The following is an 11,799-nucleotide window of genomic DNA, read 5'->3' as shown; positions in this document are numbered from 1 at the left end:
GAACCTTCCCTGTTTCTTATTTCTTCATCCCCTAAGGTATAGAAGTGGCAGAATGTGTTGGTTGGCACCACGGGGGTTGATGACAGACCAGAAGAAAAATGCGGGGAGGCTTTTATTAAGCCCGTTTTACAGGTTAAAATACTAAATGCCTGGGGCGCCTGGGTGGCTCAGTCGTTAAGCGTCTGCCTTCGGCTCAGGGCGTGATCCCTGTGTTCTGAGATGAGCCCCGCATCGGGCTCCTATGCTGGGAGCCTGCTTCTTCCTCTCCCATTCCCGCTGCTTGTGTTCCCTCTCTCGCTGGCTGTGTCTCTCTCTGTCAAATAAATAAATAAAATATTAAAATAAATAAAATAAAATACTAAATGCCGTGCCTGGGGTCACGCAGCAGGCAGCTGGACGGGCAGCATAGGGCCTGTTTCCAACAGTCTCCCGGTCTGGCCATCATTCCCCTCCCATGAATTTTCAGACACAGGTCCCTAACAGAGGTGTCGGGACATTAAAATATGTGGAGGAGCAGGGGTTTCCGGGTTGAGGGAAGGGTACCGATATCCCCAGACCGGAGACGTTCCCTTCCCCCTGGAAGTAAGGATCCCGGCTGGGCTGGGCGCGCCCGGGGTACCTCCGGGAGTCTTCGGACCTGAAAGGGTTCATCCCACGTGGACCTTTTCTTGGCCCTTTAATGGTCGGCGTTTTCCAAAGGCCACCAATCCGCTGCAGATTCGTTAGTTAATGACAGCCTCTTCTGCCAATCGGCCTTCAGAAGGGGGTTCCCGCCGCCCAATACTGGTGCGCGGGGGGGTGGGTCTAGCAGTTGCGCGGTGACTCAGAGTTCAGACGCGTCCCATTGGCTGGATTAAACCCAAGCGAGCCGCTGATTGGCCGGTGCTGCCGGAGGGTTACAATTCAAACGCGGGCGGGCGGGCCCCCGGCCCTGCAGTTGCAGTGGTGCTCCTGGAGTTCCTGTCTCCCTCCCCGCGCCGCCCGGATGGCCTCCCAGAACCGCGACCCCGCCGCCGCCAGTGTTGCCGCCGCCCGCAAGGGAGCCGAGCCCAGCGGGGGTGCGGCCCGGGGCCCCGTGGGCAAGAGGTGAGGAGTGCGGGGTAATAACGTTGGCCGGGCCCGGCACGCCCTGGGCCTTGGGGTCCAGAGCTCGGACTTCCGGGCCCCCACCTCCTCCTGGAGTGTGTAGATATGCGAGGACAGGAGGGCACGCCGGGAGCTCGGGCTGCCCTTGGAAGGCCCCCAAAGTAGGACTGAAGGGGGAGGCACACTGCCACGATCGTCCGCGGGTGAGCCAAGATGAAAGTGCCTGGGACCCTCGGTGGCTCGGCGAGGTAGGGGGGTAGTGGGGACGGAAGTGGGGAGAAACTGGGATCCCGCAAGAGAGAGAGACGTCAGAGAAGCCGAGGGGCTTAAGAACAAGGCAGAACCGTCCTGCCAGAGCCTGGAATTAGGAAGGGTGAGGACTCACTAGGACTCTCCGGTGGAAATGGGGTGAGTGCGCCCCAGCTGAGTCTGGCTGCAGGGTAGAGGAAGCCTCCATGACAGCTCCTCCAGAGACATTGGGGTGAGGGAGGAAGCACCGTGTGGAGCCCTGGCCCATCCAGACTCCCAGGTGACTCCCAACACTTATGTTGCAGGCTACAGCAGGAGCTGATGACCCTCATGGTGAGTGATTCCCTGCTCAGACCCCCAAGCCAATTGATCCACCCTCCACCTCCCACTCACTTATCAGCACAGTGGATAAAAAGTCCACTTTCCTCTCTTCCGGGAAGAATTTAATAGACCCCACCTACACCTCTTTCCAGCAGTGTCTACTGCAGATCCCACCCACCCATGCCCACCACCACCACCATGGAGTTCTCTCTAAAATACAGTTCCCTGAAGCCATGCAAGGCCTTCTCTCGATGCTAGCTGGCCCTACTTCCCTGCCCTGAGATTTACCCACACCCAACTCTCCCCTTACTATTCCCTTACTAGGGAATACGCCTGGCATACTTTAATTTCTCCTAGATGACCTTGTCTACTTCAACCCTGACTATTCAACTCAAATCCTTCAATGCCGATATTGCGTATCTCCCTGGTCTGTGAATGAATAGTCTTTAGGCTTTGTATGTAACCAGCACTAGCTAGCCTGTCAAACTGAATCCCAGCATCCAACAAGATTGGGGGTACCGAGCTGCCTTCTGTCTCTCTGCACCACTCTTCCCTCTTTAACACACCCAGTACTCCTCCCCCAAAGGGGCAGATTCAGCCCCAAGAATTGAATCACTTCCTCGAAAAATCCTATCAATTTGGTCTGGTTGCTTTATTTTGGATCAAAATTTGATGAGCTTAACGGGAAGGATTTCACCCACTGCCCCCCAAAAGTGTACTGCCGCAGCCCAGCAGATGTTGTTTCTTCCCCAGATGTCTGGTGACAAAGGAATTTCTGCCTTCCCTGAATCAGACAACCTTTTCAAATGGGTGGGGACCATCCATGGAGCAGCTGGCACAGTAAGTGGAGGGTTGAGGTAGGTGAGTGTGACTTTGCTGGGTCTGGGGAGAGGTTTGAGGCAAAAACCAAATGCAGGTCAGCTTCAAGCCTGGCAGGACACTTCCGTGTTATGTTCTTGTGCTCTGAGCCTGGGGCCTTTGTCTCTCCCTCTGTCGAGTAAGAAGTTGGGTTTGAAGCAGGGCTTTCCATCTTAGATCCCTACAGGGAGCCAGAGAGAAAGAAGAATGAAGGGTACGTAAGGACTTTGGCCAGTGGAAGGGCGCAGGTCTCAAGATGGCAGCTTCCCACTGCTGCACACCTGGTTTAAGATGAGTCAGAAATCCAGGGGTACCTGGCTGGCTCCGTCAGTGAATGTGCAAGTCTTGATCTCGGGGTTGTACGTTCAAGCCCGATGTTGGGTGTAGAGATTACTTAAAAATGGAATCTTTTTTAAAGAACAAATTCAGGTGTATGTCTTAAATACCCTAATTTTTACATGTCAGCGGCTAATGTGGCTGACAGAAGCACAGCTGTGGTAGTCGTCAGAATGCCAGTTTATACCGAAGGATCACTGATGTCCCTACCAGATAGGAGAGAAAGTACCAGAGCCAGTGTAACACTTTGTCCTTTGTCAAGTCCCAGACAAACTCAAAGGTCCTTGCAAGCTCCTTACTGGGGCTTGGATTGGGGTATGAGGCTCAGGGTGGGAGGCTTACTCCCCACCTCTGTTTCTCCGATGCCAGGTATATGAAGACCTGAGGTATAAGCTCTCCCTGGAGTTCCCCAGTGGCTACCCTTACAATGCTCCCACAGTGAAGTTCCTCACACCCTGCTACCACCCCAACGTGGACACCCAGGGTAACATCTGCCTGGATATCCTGAAGGACAAGTGGTCTGCCCTGTATGACGTCAGGACCATCCTGCTGTCCATCCAGAGCCTGCTAGGAGGTAAATTCTGAGACCAGCCCCTCCCCCGAGCCTGGGAACCTGTCGGGACTCCCCCTCCCCCACCCCAGCCAGCGTCTTCTCCTTCTAACTGACCGTTCTCTCTTTCTGTCCATCCACAGAACCAAACATTGATAGTCCTTTGAACACACATGCGGCCGAGCTCTGGAAAAACCCCACAGGTGGGTCCTTCCTCCTTCTCGGGCACCAGGTGATCCCTCTCCAACCTTCAAAAGCTCCCACAAACAGAAGGATCCCGGTGACTTGGGATCGTGTTTTGAGGACTGGGTTGGGGTGGGTGTCAACCTAGATAACCCAGTTCTGCCTCTGCCTCGGCGTTTCTGATTTGCCTGGGTGCCGTAAAATCAGAAAGCTAACTTTCTGCATGAATGTAGGTTGAGGGGCTATTTAAGTAGAAAGCAAACTTTGTGGAAGTGACTTTGCTCACTAAGACCCCCCCCCAGTCACCCCCCACCCTCCCCGGGAGCAGAACCCATCCAGGAGACCTGACCAGGCAGCAGTGGGAGAATCTGTTGTGTCAGGAAATCCTCCCCAGCTCCCCAGACTTCTCCCACCTTTGTATTATCCTTGCCTGCCCCCTTGCCCACCGTAACGCTTGTCCCCACCCCGCCCTGAGACCTGCCTGTTCTCTTCCAGCCTTTAAGAAGTATGTGCAAGAAACCTACTCAAAGCAGCTCTCCAGCCAAGATCCCTGACTGTCCAGCCTCTCTCCTCGTGTTGTCTTTTTATTTTCTCCTTAGATGGTCTGTCCTTTTCTTCATTTCTGTCTAGGACTCTATCTTAAGCTGTGGTGTCATTTTTGTTTTGTTTCTGTATTTTAAATTAAGTCTCTGGTTGAGCCCTTGTGATATATTAAATAAATACATTGGATTTTTTTTTTTACGAGTTGCCTCGTCGTTACCCCAGGGTTGGGGGGGCTCGGGGTCAGTGGAGCAGGATCCGGGCTCTTGCCCTGCTTCTCTCCCCCAGGCCTGGAGGCAGCTGACAGGCCGAGCGGCTTAGCAAGGGGGTGATGAGGATTCCTTCCCTTGTGACCTTAGTCATTTTATGACTGCGTCTGTTTCCTCTTCTATAAGACGGTGTTACAAAATGCCTTTCTATCGAGCTGTGACTTGCACCAGGAATGGCCGCGGATGTTGAGCTGGCCGAGCGGAGTTACAGATGAGGCTGCACCAGCCCTTAGAGCCAAACAGCCGTAGCTGTAGGGAGAGTTACAGACGCGCACACGGGCGCACAGCAGGGGCTGGGAGGCGAGGACCGGCCACCTGCTCTGTGACGGGCTGTTCTGGTCCTGCGACGGAGAAAGAAGGTGCTCAGGTCACCCGACAGCAGGCCCGGGGTCTGGGAAACAGCCAGAGAACACCTCTTCCCTGCCAGAGACCCCAGGACAGCTCGACTCACCCCTTACCCCAGGCACCCCCGGGAATGGTTCCACACTCCCAGGGAGGACATCACCTGCTCCTCTCCACCGTGATTCCTCCGGCGGCTGCACCCACTGGCCTAGGCCCCCAGGCCTGAGGCCCTCTTGACAGTGGCCTGCCACAGGCCCCAGCCTTCGGGCCCCTGAGAGGAAACTCCTGTGCTGACCAGTTGGGGCGCCTGCAGGGGCAGGCAGGGGGGAGAGCAGGCTAGGGTGATGGCCCTGGTCCAGGTCCCACAAGATCTCCTAGGTGGACTGACACAGCAGCCAGGTGCCCTCCAACACGACCGGGGCTTGGCCTAACCCAGCCTAGCCGGCTCTGCCAGCAGCTGGTTGTGCAGCCCCGGGGGCGGGGGGGGGGGGGGACGGACAGTAGTGGAGGGCATCAGGAAGGTCCTCGCCTCCCTCTTGCTCCTGCCAGCCCAGGCTCCTTTCCTGCCCTGTGACCCCACTGAGCAGCCGCAGTGGCAGGCAGGTGAGAAGTGGCCTAGGCAGGTCTGGGATGGGATTTGGATGTCCTCAGCCCGGGGCCTCCTCTCACACGGTGCTGTTACTCTCCCCGGGGGGGCTTGGAGCAGTGTTGCCCCATCCAAGGTGCGGATAAATCCGCCAGGGCTCTACCTCAAATGCAAACTTGGATTCTGTCAGTCTGGGCAGGGTCTGAGGGCCTGCATTTCTCTGGAAGTCAACGGCGTGGAGTGGTGCTCTCAAGCTGTGGTCCTCCTACCTTTCACCTGGAGCTTGTTAGAAACACAGTCTTGGTCCCAACAAGCTCTCCAGGATTCTGATGCTCTCTCAACGTTGGAAACCCCTGGCTAGAGGATGTCTAAGAGGGAGCTCAGAACCTGGCACTAGTGGTTCTTACTAGATGCTGGCCAAGGTCGGCAGATCTTTTTGCCTGCCTTAGGACGCCTCTCTGCAAGGTCCTTGATCAAAGTGTTCGCCACCCCCTCCAGGATGGCCACATGGCCTGCCTCTTGTCAGTCCCAGGGACTGACTGTAGTCAGAATCAGAGTGTTCCCTGCAATTAATTCCTGGGAGAAAGTAAAATTATTTTACTAATAGGGTTGCTAAAAGAGGAGGGAGTCTGGGCAGCTGGTGCAGACAGCTGCAGACAAGGAAGCCAAGCAGAGATTAGGAGATGGAGGTGACATTGAGACTCTGGCCTCCAGCCGGGACGCCTTAGCATCCCAGTATCATGAGCCAGTAAGTCCCTTTTAATGTAAGGCTGTTTGCTTTAGGGTTCAGCACTTGCAATAAAAAGGCATGTCAAATTGAAAGGCATGTCAGCAGGATAGAGTACGCCATACAGGTGGTAGGGAGCTCAGACCTAGCTGTCCCCACACCACCCCCATGCTACTTGTATACACTCAGACTTCACCTCTCTGTAAAACGGCAATATTAGTAGCTACCTCGTAGGCTAGGTGGGCCTTGGAATAGTGGTTGGCATGTCGGGTAATAAATGTCAGCTGCTAGACTCACATGTTACGAAAGCTCAGAGGTGGGGTACCTAACAAAAACCAGGAGGGTCGAGGAGGGCTTTCTGGAGAAGGAGATGGGGTATGAAGTTCGGGGGCATGGGATACCAGCAGAGCAGCATGGAAGTCAGGTCACACAGGGCTCAGAAAGCCTTTCAATTAAAGCCCTTTAATTAAAATGCAGGGGCTTTGCCTAAAGGCAGCTAATGAAGCCTTGAGTAGGGCGATGATGTGATCAGATTTAGGTTCAGAAAGCTGCCGCCCGGGGAGTGAGTGGCAAGGTTAACTACTGTTCTCAGCAACCTGGTGAGCAATGGGGGCGGCCTGAGTCACAACACCGAGTGGGCTCAGAGAGGGAGGATAAGGGCAAGGGGATAGAAAGAAAGTAGCAGAGCAGAGCAAATTACAGGTGGCAAGGGGGCTCTAGAACTGACTTGGGCCCATTCCTTGGGGTGCTGTCTCTGAGATAGAAAGCACTGGAGAACAAGACAGGTGAGGGGGATTCATCAGTGCAGGGCAAGACCCTTCTGAAGTACTCAGGACACGTAGGTAGAACTGTCAACAGGTGGATGGGGCCACGGTTAAGAGCCTCGCTCTTGTTTCCACCAAATGTCCACGTGCCTGGCTACATCCCCTCACTCTGCCTCATTTCCTCCACTGTAAAATGGGGAGAACAGCATCCGACTGCCTAGGATCATGTGGACGAATGAGACCTGCCTGCAAGGCACAGGGCCCAGCACACAGTACGCAGTCCTAGTGATGAGGTCTGATCCCGGCTGCAGATATAAACTGGGGAACATGAATGGGTCAGAAAGGGGAGCTGAGAACACAAAGGAGGTGGAAAGGGAGGACTGTGGCAATGAGTAACAGTACAGGTCAGTGTTTCAAGGTGATAGTAGTGATATTAACAATAGCATTTGTTAAGTGCTCAGTACGTACCAGGCTCTGTTCTAAGCACTCTGCCCTACACATGCTAACTTGTTCTCACAACTCTGCAAGGTAGGTACTGTCATTATCCCCATTCTGCAGCATAGGAAACTGAAGCACAGAGTGGTTTGTCATCGGCAATGAGGATTCAAACTCTAAAAGCAAAATCCCCATGGCACTGTGTTAGCCCGGACCTGCTGCCTGCTATAACTGAGTCGTGTGCAAAGAGCTGTGGAAGCCAGAGCTCACTCAGCAGGTGGTAGCAGAGAGCAAAGGAGAAGAGGATATCTGAGCTGGGTCTTGGTGTCTTTGAGATGGTATCTGAGCAGGGCTGAAAAATTTGCCAGGCTTGTTGGAGGAGGAAGGGCATTCCAAGGAGGGAGAACAGCATGAGCAAAAGCCCAAAGGCTTGAAAGTGCACCCCCACTGTCCAGAGCAGGCGTGACAAATTGCCCAGTGTGGCTGGAACCCTGCCCAGTGTGGCTGGAACCCGAGAGGGGAAGGAGGGGAAAGGAATTTGGATGTGATTCTAGAAGCAAAGGGGAGCCTTGAAGGTCTTTCAACAGGGGAGCAGCCAGGTCGGATTTCTTGAAGCTAGATCATGGTAATGGACCCTCTGTTGACGGCGCTGGCCAGAGCTGGAGGCAGGGATCCAGGGTGGAGAGGATGATGTCAGAACCTCCTTCCTGGCTGTATGCCCCCACCCTCCTCTCCCATCTCCAGTACGGAGCACCTAGAAACTCTCAGAAGAGACGAAGCAGAAAAAGTCAAGCGGGAATGAATGCTGCCTGGAACGGACAGATGCGATGCTCACTTTCCCATCCCCAGCCCGGTAGCCTGCATCCCAGACCCAAAGGCTCCAGAAAGGAAGGACGGTGGGGAAGGAAAGGGGCCTCACCTCGGCCTCCCGCAGGTTCCAGCCTCCTGCTGCGCCCTCACCCTACCCGCCATCCCGGGCACCCTCACCCTGACAGCTCCAAGCCCCCCGGCCCCCCTCCTCCAGCGCCAGACGCCATCGCAGCTCCGTCGGCTGAGCTGTCCACGTCCAGCTCCCGCTGCCGGGAGCCTGCCCAGCTCGTCCGCGCGGCCCTGGGCTCCCGTGCCTCGAGTGCCCCCTCCTCGGAGCCCCGAGGGTGCTCGGGTGGCACCCTGGACGGCTACCCTGACACCCACTCCCCCCTCCTCTCACTCAGGCTACGCGCTTTGCAGGGTCTGCTTTTATTCCCTCTGCACACGGAGCCAGCGGGGGCCGCACCTCCCTCCCGGGGCGGAGCATGGGACCGGGCGGGGGTGGAACCGCCCTCGCCCGAGGGACGCGCGGTCTGGGAGGAGACGACGGCGCCTTCTTACTGCACGCCTTCCATCATCTTCAAGAACTCTGCGGGGACGGAGAGGGGAAGCGTAAATGGCACGAAAGCGCCGACAGCTCCGCACCCGGCCCACAAAGCCAAGGACAGCCGCGTGGGGGGCACGCCCCGGACGTTCCCGCGCGGCTCCCCGCCCCCGCCGCGCTCCCGCCGCCCTCACCGTCGAAGTCAATGCGGCCGTCGTTGTTCTTGTCACCGTCCTTCATGAGGGATTCGAGCTCCTCGTCTGTCACGTGCTCCCCAGAGGCCCTGAAGATCTCAGCCAGCTCCTCCGCATCGATGTAGCCGTCTGCGTTCCTTCGGGGCGAAGGGACAGGGTAGGACTCAGGGCAGGCGAGGCACCCCCCCACCCCGCCCCTGCACCGCCACGCGGAGAACCTAAGCGCCCTGACGCCGGACTCGCGCAGCTCCGCGCCTTCTCGGCTCCCAGGCCCCCAGCGCACCTGTCAAAGATGCGGAAACACTCGGCCAGCTCCTCCTCGCTCTTCCCCTTCGCATCCTCTTTCATCTGGCGCACCATCATGACCAAGAACTCCTCGAAGTCGATGGTGCCGCTGCCTGAGGGAGCAGGTGGTTGAGTGAGCCTCAGCCCTGCGCGCCCACCTCTCGCGCCACCATCGCAGCCCCAACTCGGAGGACCCCCTGCTCACCGTCCTCGTCCACCTCCTCGATGATGGCGTCCAGCTCCTCTTTGGTGGGTGTCTGGCCCAGCATCCTCATCACCGTGCCCAACTCCTTGACGCTGATGTCCCCGCCACCATCAGCGTCAAACATGTCGAAGGCGGCCTTGAACTCTGAAAGAGGCGGAGGACTGAGGGGGGCCCGGCCGGACTATCAGCCTCACTCCTTCTCTCCCACCCGGCCCAGACCCCAAACAGGACCCAGCACACCTCCACCGGGCAGCCAGCCCTCCCACGTGCACTCCTGCACTCACCAGCGATCATCTCCTCGCTGAGGTAGGACCGGGCCTCCGCCTGCTGGTCCGTCTGCAGAAGACACACAGTCAGAGAGCAGAAGGGGAGGCCCCAGAGCTCATTCTTGCCTTAACCCCATTCTCTTCAACCCCCTTCTGTCCGTGCCCTTTGGTCTTCCAGAAAAACGATTCCAAACTAGCAACACCTTCTGCATGCTCCCACAGCACCTGACCCCAGTTTTGAAGAACCGGGGAGGAAACACAGATGATGCCCAAGGTCTTCAAACTTGCTCATCAGATGTCAAGTCAGGAATCCCCCCACTAACCTCAGGCAAGTCACTTATTCTACCCTCTCTCTTCTCAGTAGCTTTTCAGGACGAGATGACATCACATCAGGGATGTGAAAGGGTTTTGTACAGTGCCAGCACTATTCCAGCATCATTTTCCAGGTTTTCCTAGCTCCCAGCAGAGCCTGGCTCTATAATAGGTGCTCGATAAATGTTTGTTCTCAAATAAATCATAACGCAAGGCAAAGTCATTGAGCCCCGGCCAGGTGTCAGGCCAGACACGGGGCACTAAGACCAAGACTCAGACGCCTCATCCCTCCCCTCCCAGAACTTGCGGAGAGGGAGAGTATAAGCTTCCTTCTTATCATTCAACCATTGGAGTAAATACTGCTCTTGCTGGGCGGAATATGATGGGGGCCTTGTGGAGGCGAAAATAAGATTTTGGGGGAGGGGGTCCAGCCACGTCCAAGGCAAGCCGTCTGGCTATGGGGCTTTGGAGTGAGGCTGCTGGGGAGGAGGCGCTGAGGTGGCCAAAGCGTTCTTTGACCGGCTGGCCGCAGCCCTCCTCCTTGCCCTCCCCTCCTCCCTCCTCCTTGCCCTCCCCTCCCCCCTCCTCCTCACCCATGCAGGAGGGCAGGCTATTTTTAGCCTCATGTGGGCAACAGCAGCTGTCCTCCGGGGTCTAGTTACCCCTTGAAGTGAAGTGGGGAGGGGGACCTCAGGGGAAATGACAGCCCCAGATTAGGACCCCTCTCTGGGAGGCTGGGGTCTCTCTAACCTTGGTCTATCATCTTCTGCCCCTTCTCCTCACCCTCAGAGCTCTTGGGATCCTGCACCTTAGCTGGCTTGAGACCCTGCAGGCCCCCTTCTTCCAGAGGAGTCTTCAGGAGAGTTTGGCAAGGCTTCTAGCCCCCCTCCCTGCCACTGAGTTGCTAGGTGACTCGATCTGGCCCTCAGGGGCCCCCACCACCACCATGAGGGAGACAAGCTAGGACCCCCTCACGACTCCGTGACCAACACTGCTCAAGCCTCAGGTCTGCAGGGAGTCGGCAACCCCCAGAACACCCCAGCCATCCCCCTTCCTAGAGAAGTCCAAGGCCTTCTTCCCAGACTTCCTCCTAGACATCCGGGCTCCAGGAGCCTTCATGTTCCATCTTCAAACGTCCAGCTGCTGAACCACAGAGCACCCAGATCTGGCCTGGAAGAGGTCGCAAGTGCTCCAGCAGGCAAAGGGATGAAGTCCCTTCTTGTCCTTACCATGGTTGCTAGTCCCAGGCCCTCCTCTGCTGCAGATCACCTCCTCAGCACTCCACCACCCAAAGATGCCCTGGCCTGCTCCAGCCCCTCGGATTTGTAGGGACACCCTCTCCTCCCACCTCCCTGCTCCCCAGGACTAGTTGCCCTGGCCAATCAGATCCTGGGGTCAGCGAGCGCCTCCCCCCCTCCCCTGCCCCATCCCAGAGTCCTAGCCCATTACCTAATTTAGCCAAGGGCCCTTGCAGAGAAATTTAAGCCTCTGAGCAGGTGGCAGGCCTTGATGTCCTAGATTCTTGGGAGGAGAACCCGCCCGGCTCCACTGCCTCAGGGAGCCCCTGCTCAAGAAACACGCTGGCTCCAAGATGGGCGAGGGCAATGGAAATCGAGAGGAGTGAAGCAGTGTGGCAGACGGGGAAGAGCACAAGACTCGAAGCCTGGAACCCAAGGTCCAGATCCTGTCTCTGCAAGCTGTGCACTCTTAGGCAGGCAATATGTCACCCTGAGCTTCAGTTTCCTTCTCTGCGAGGTGGAGATGGTGACAGTCATGCCCTCCCTCACAGACAGACCATGGGAAATGGGGCACCAGCTATAAGTCACCTAGCTTGTGCCCACTCCATAGGGTTGGTGCTTGGCAAGTGGAACGTCCTGGCTTCGAACTGTGATACAGGACGGGAGTGGAGGAGGGGGAAGTGACAGCCACAGTCATTG

The 11,799-nt window shown here is 56.7% G+C and overlaps 2 protein-coding genes across 4 annotated transcripts; one reads left to right on the top strand and one right to left on the bottom strand.

The window, feature by feature from the left end:
* Positions 1-908: 908 nt before the first annotated feature.
* Positions 909-4,324, top strand: UBE2C (ubiquitin conjugating enzyme E2 C). Of its 3 annotated transcripts, none has more exons than XM_045804727.2 (6): positions 909-1,086; positions 1,641-1,668; positions 2,410-2,513; positions 3,083-3,219; positions 3,544-3,603; positions 4,079-4,324. In XM_045804727.2, exons 1-6 carry the CDS (start codon positions 986-988, stop codon positions 4,135-4,137), a joined length of 489 nt encoding a protein of 162 aa, XP_045660683.1. In that variant the 5' UTR covers positions 909-985; the 3' UTR covers positions 4,138-4,324. The 3 variants fall into 3 exon arrangements, with proteins under 3 accessions (XP_045660683.1, XP_045660682.1, XP_087709665.1); XM_045804726.2 differs by lacking the exon at positions 3,083-3,219 and adding an exon at positions 3,220-3,424 and having other exon boundaries at positions 915-1,086; positions 2,410-2,496; XM_087853539.1 differs by lacking the exons at positions 909-1,086; positions 3,083-3,219 and adding exons at positions 1,131-1,334; positions 3,220-3,424 and having other exon boundaries at positions 2,410-2,496.
* Positions 4,325-8,469: 4,145 nt separating this feature from the next.
* Positions 8,470-11,199, bottom strand: TNNC2 (troponin C2, fast skeletal type). The gene is made up of 6 exons (XM_045804792.2): positions 11,092-11,199; positions 9,569-9,620; positions 9,285-9,428; positions 9,078-9,192; positions 8,795-8,931; positions 8,470-8,645 (listed from the first exon to the last, which is right to left on the bottom strand). Exons 1-6 carry the CDS (start codon positions 11,092-11,094, stop codon positions 8,614-8,616), a joined length of 483 nt encoding a protein of 160 aa, XP_045660748.1. The 5' UTR covers positions 11,095-11,199; the 3' UTR covers positions 8,470-8,613.
* Positions 11,200-11,799: the final 600 nt, after the last annotated feature.

This window comes from Ursus americanus, chromosome 22, assembly GCF_024610735.1.
Source record: "Ursus americanus isolate L20-20 chromosome 22, mUrsAme1.1.p, whole genome shotgun sequence".
Classification (NCBI taxonomy): domain Eukaryota; kingdom Metazoa; phylum Chordata; class Mammalia; order Carnivora; family Ursidae; genus Ursus; species Ursus americanus.
Note: the sequence above shows the minus strand (reverse complement) of the source record. Positions and strands in the feature narration are given on the sequence as shown.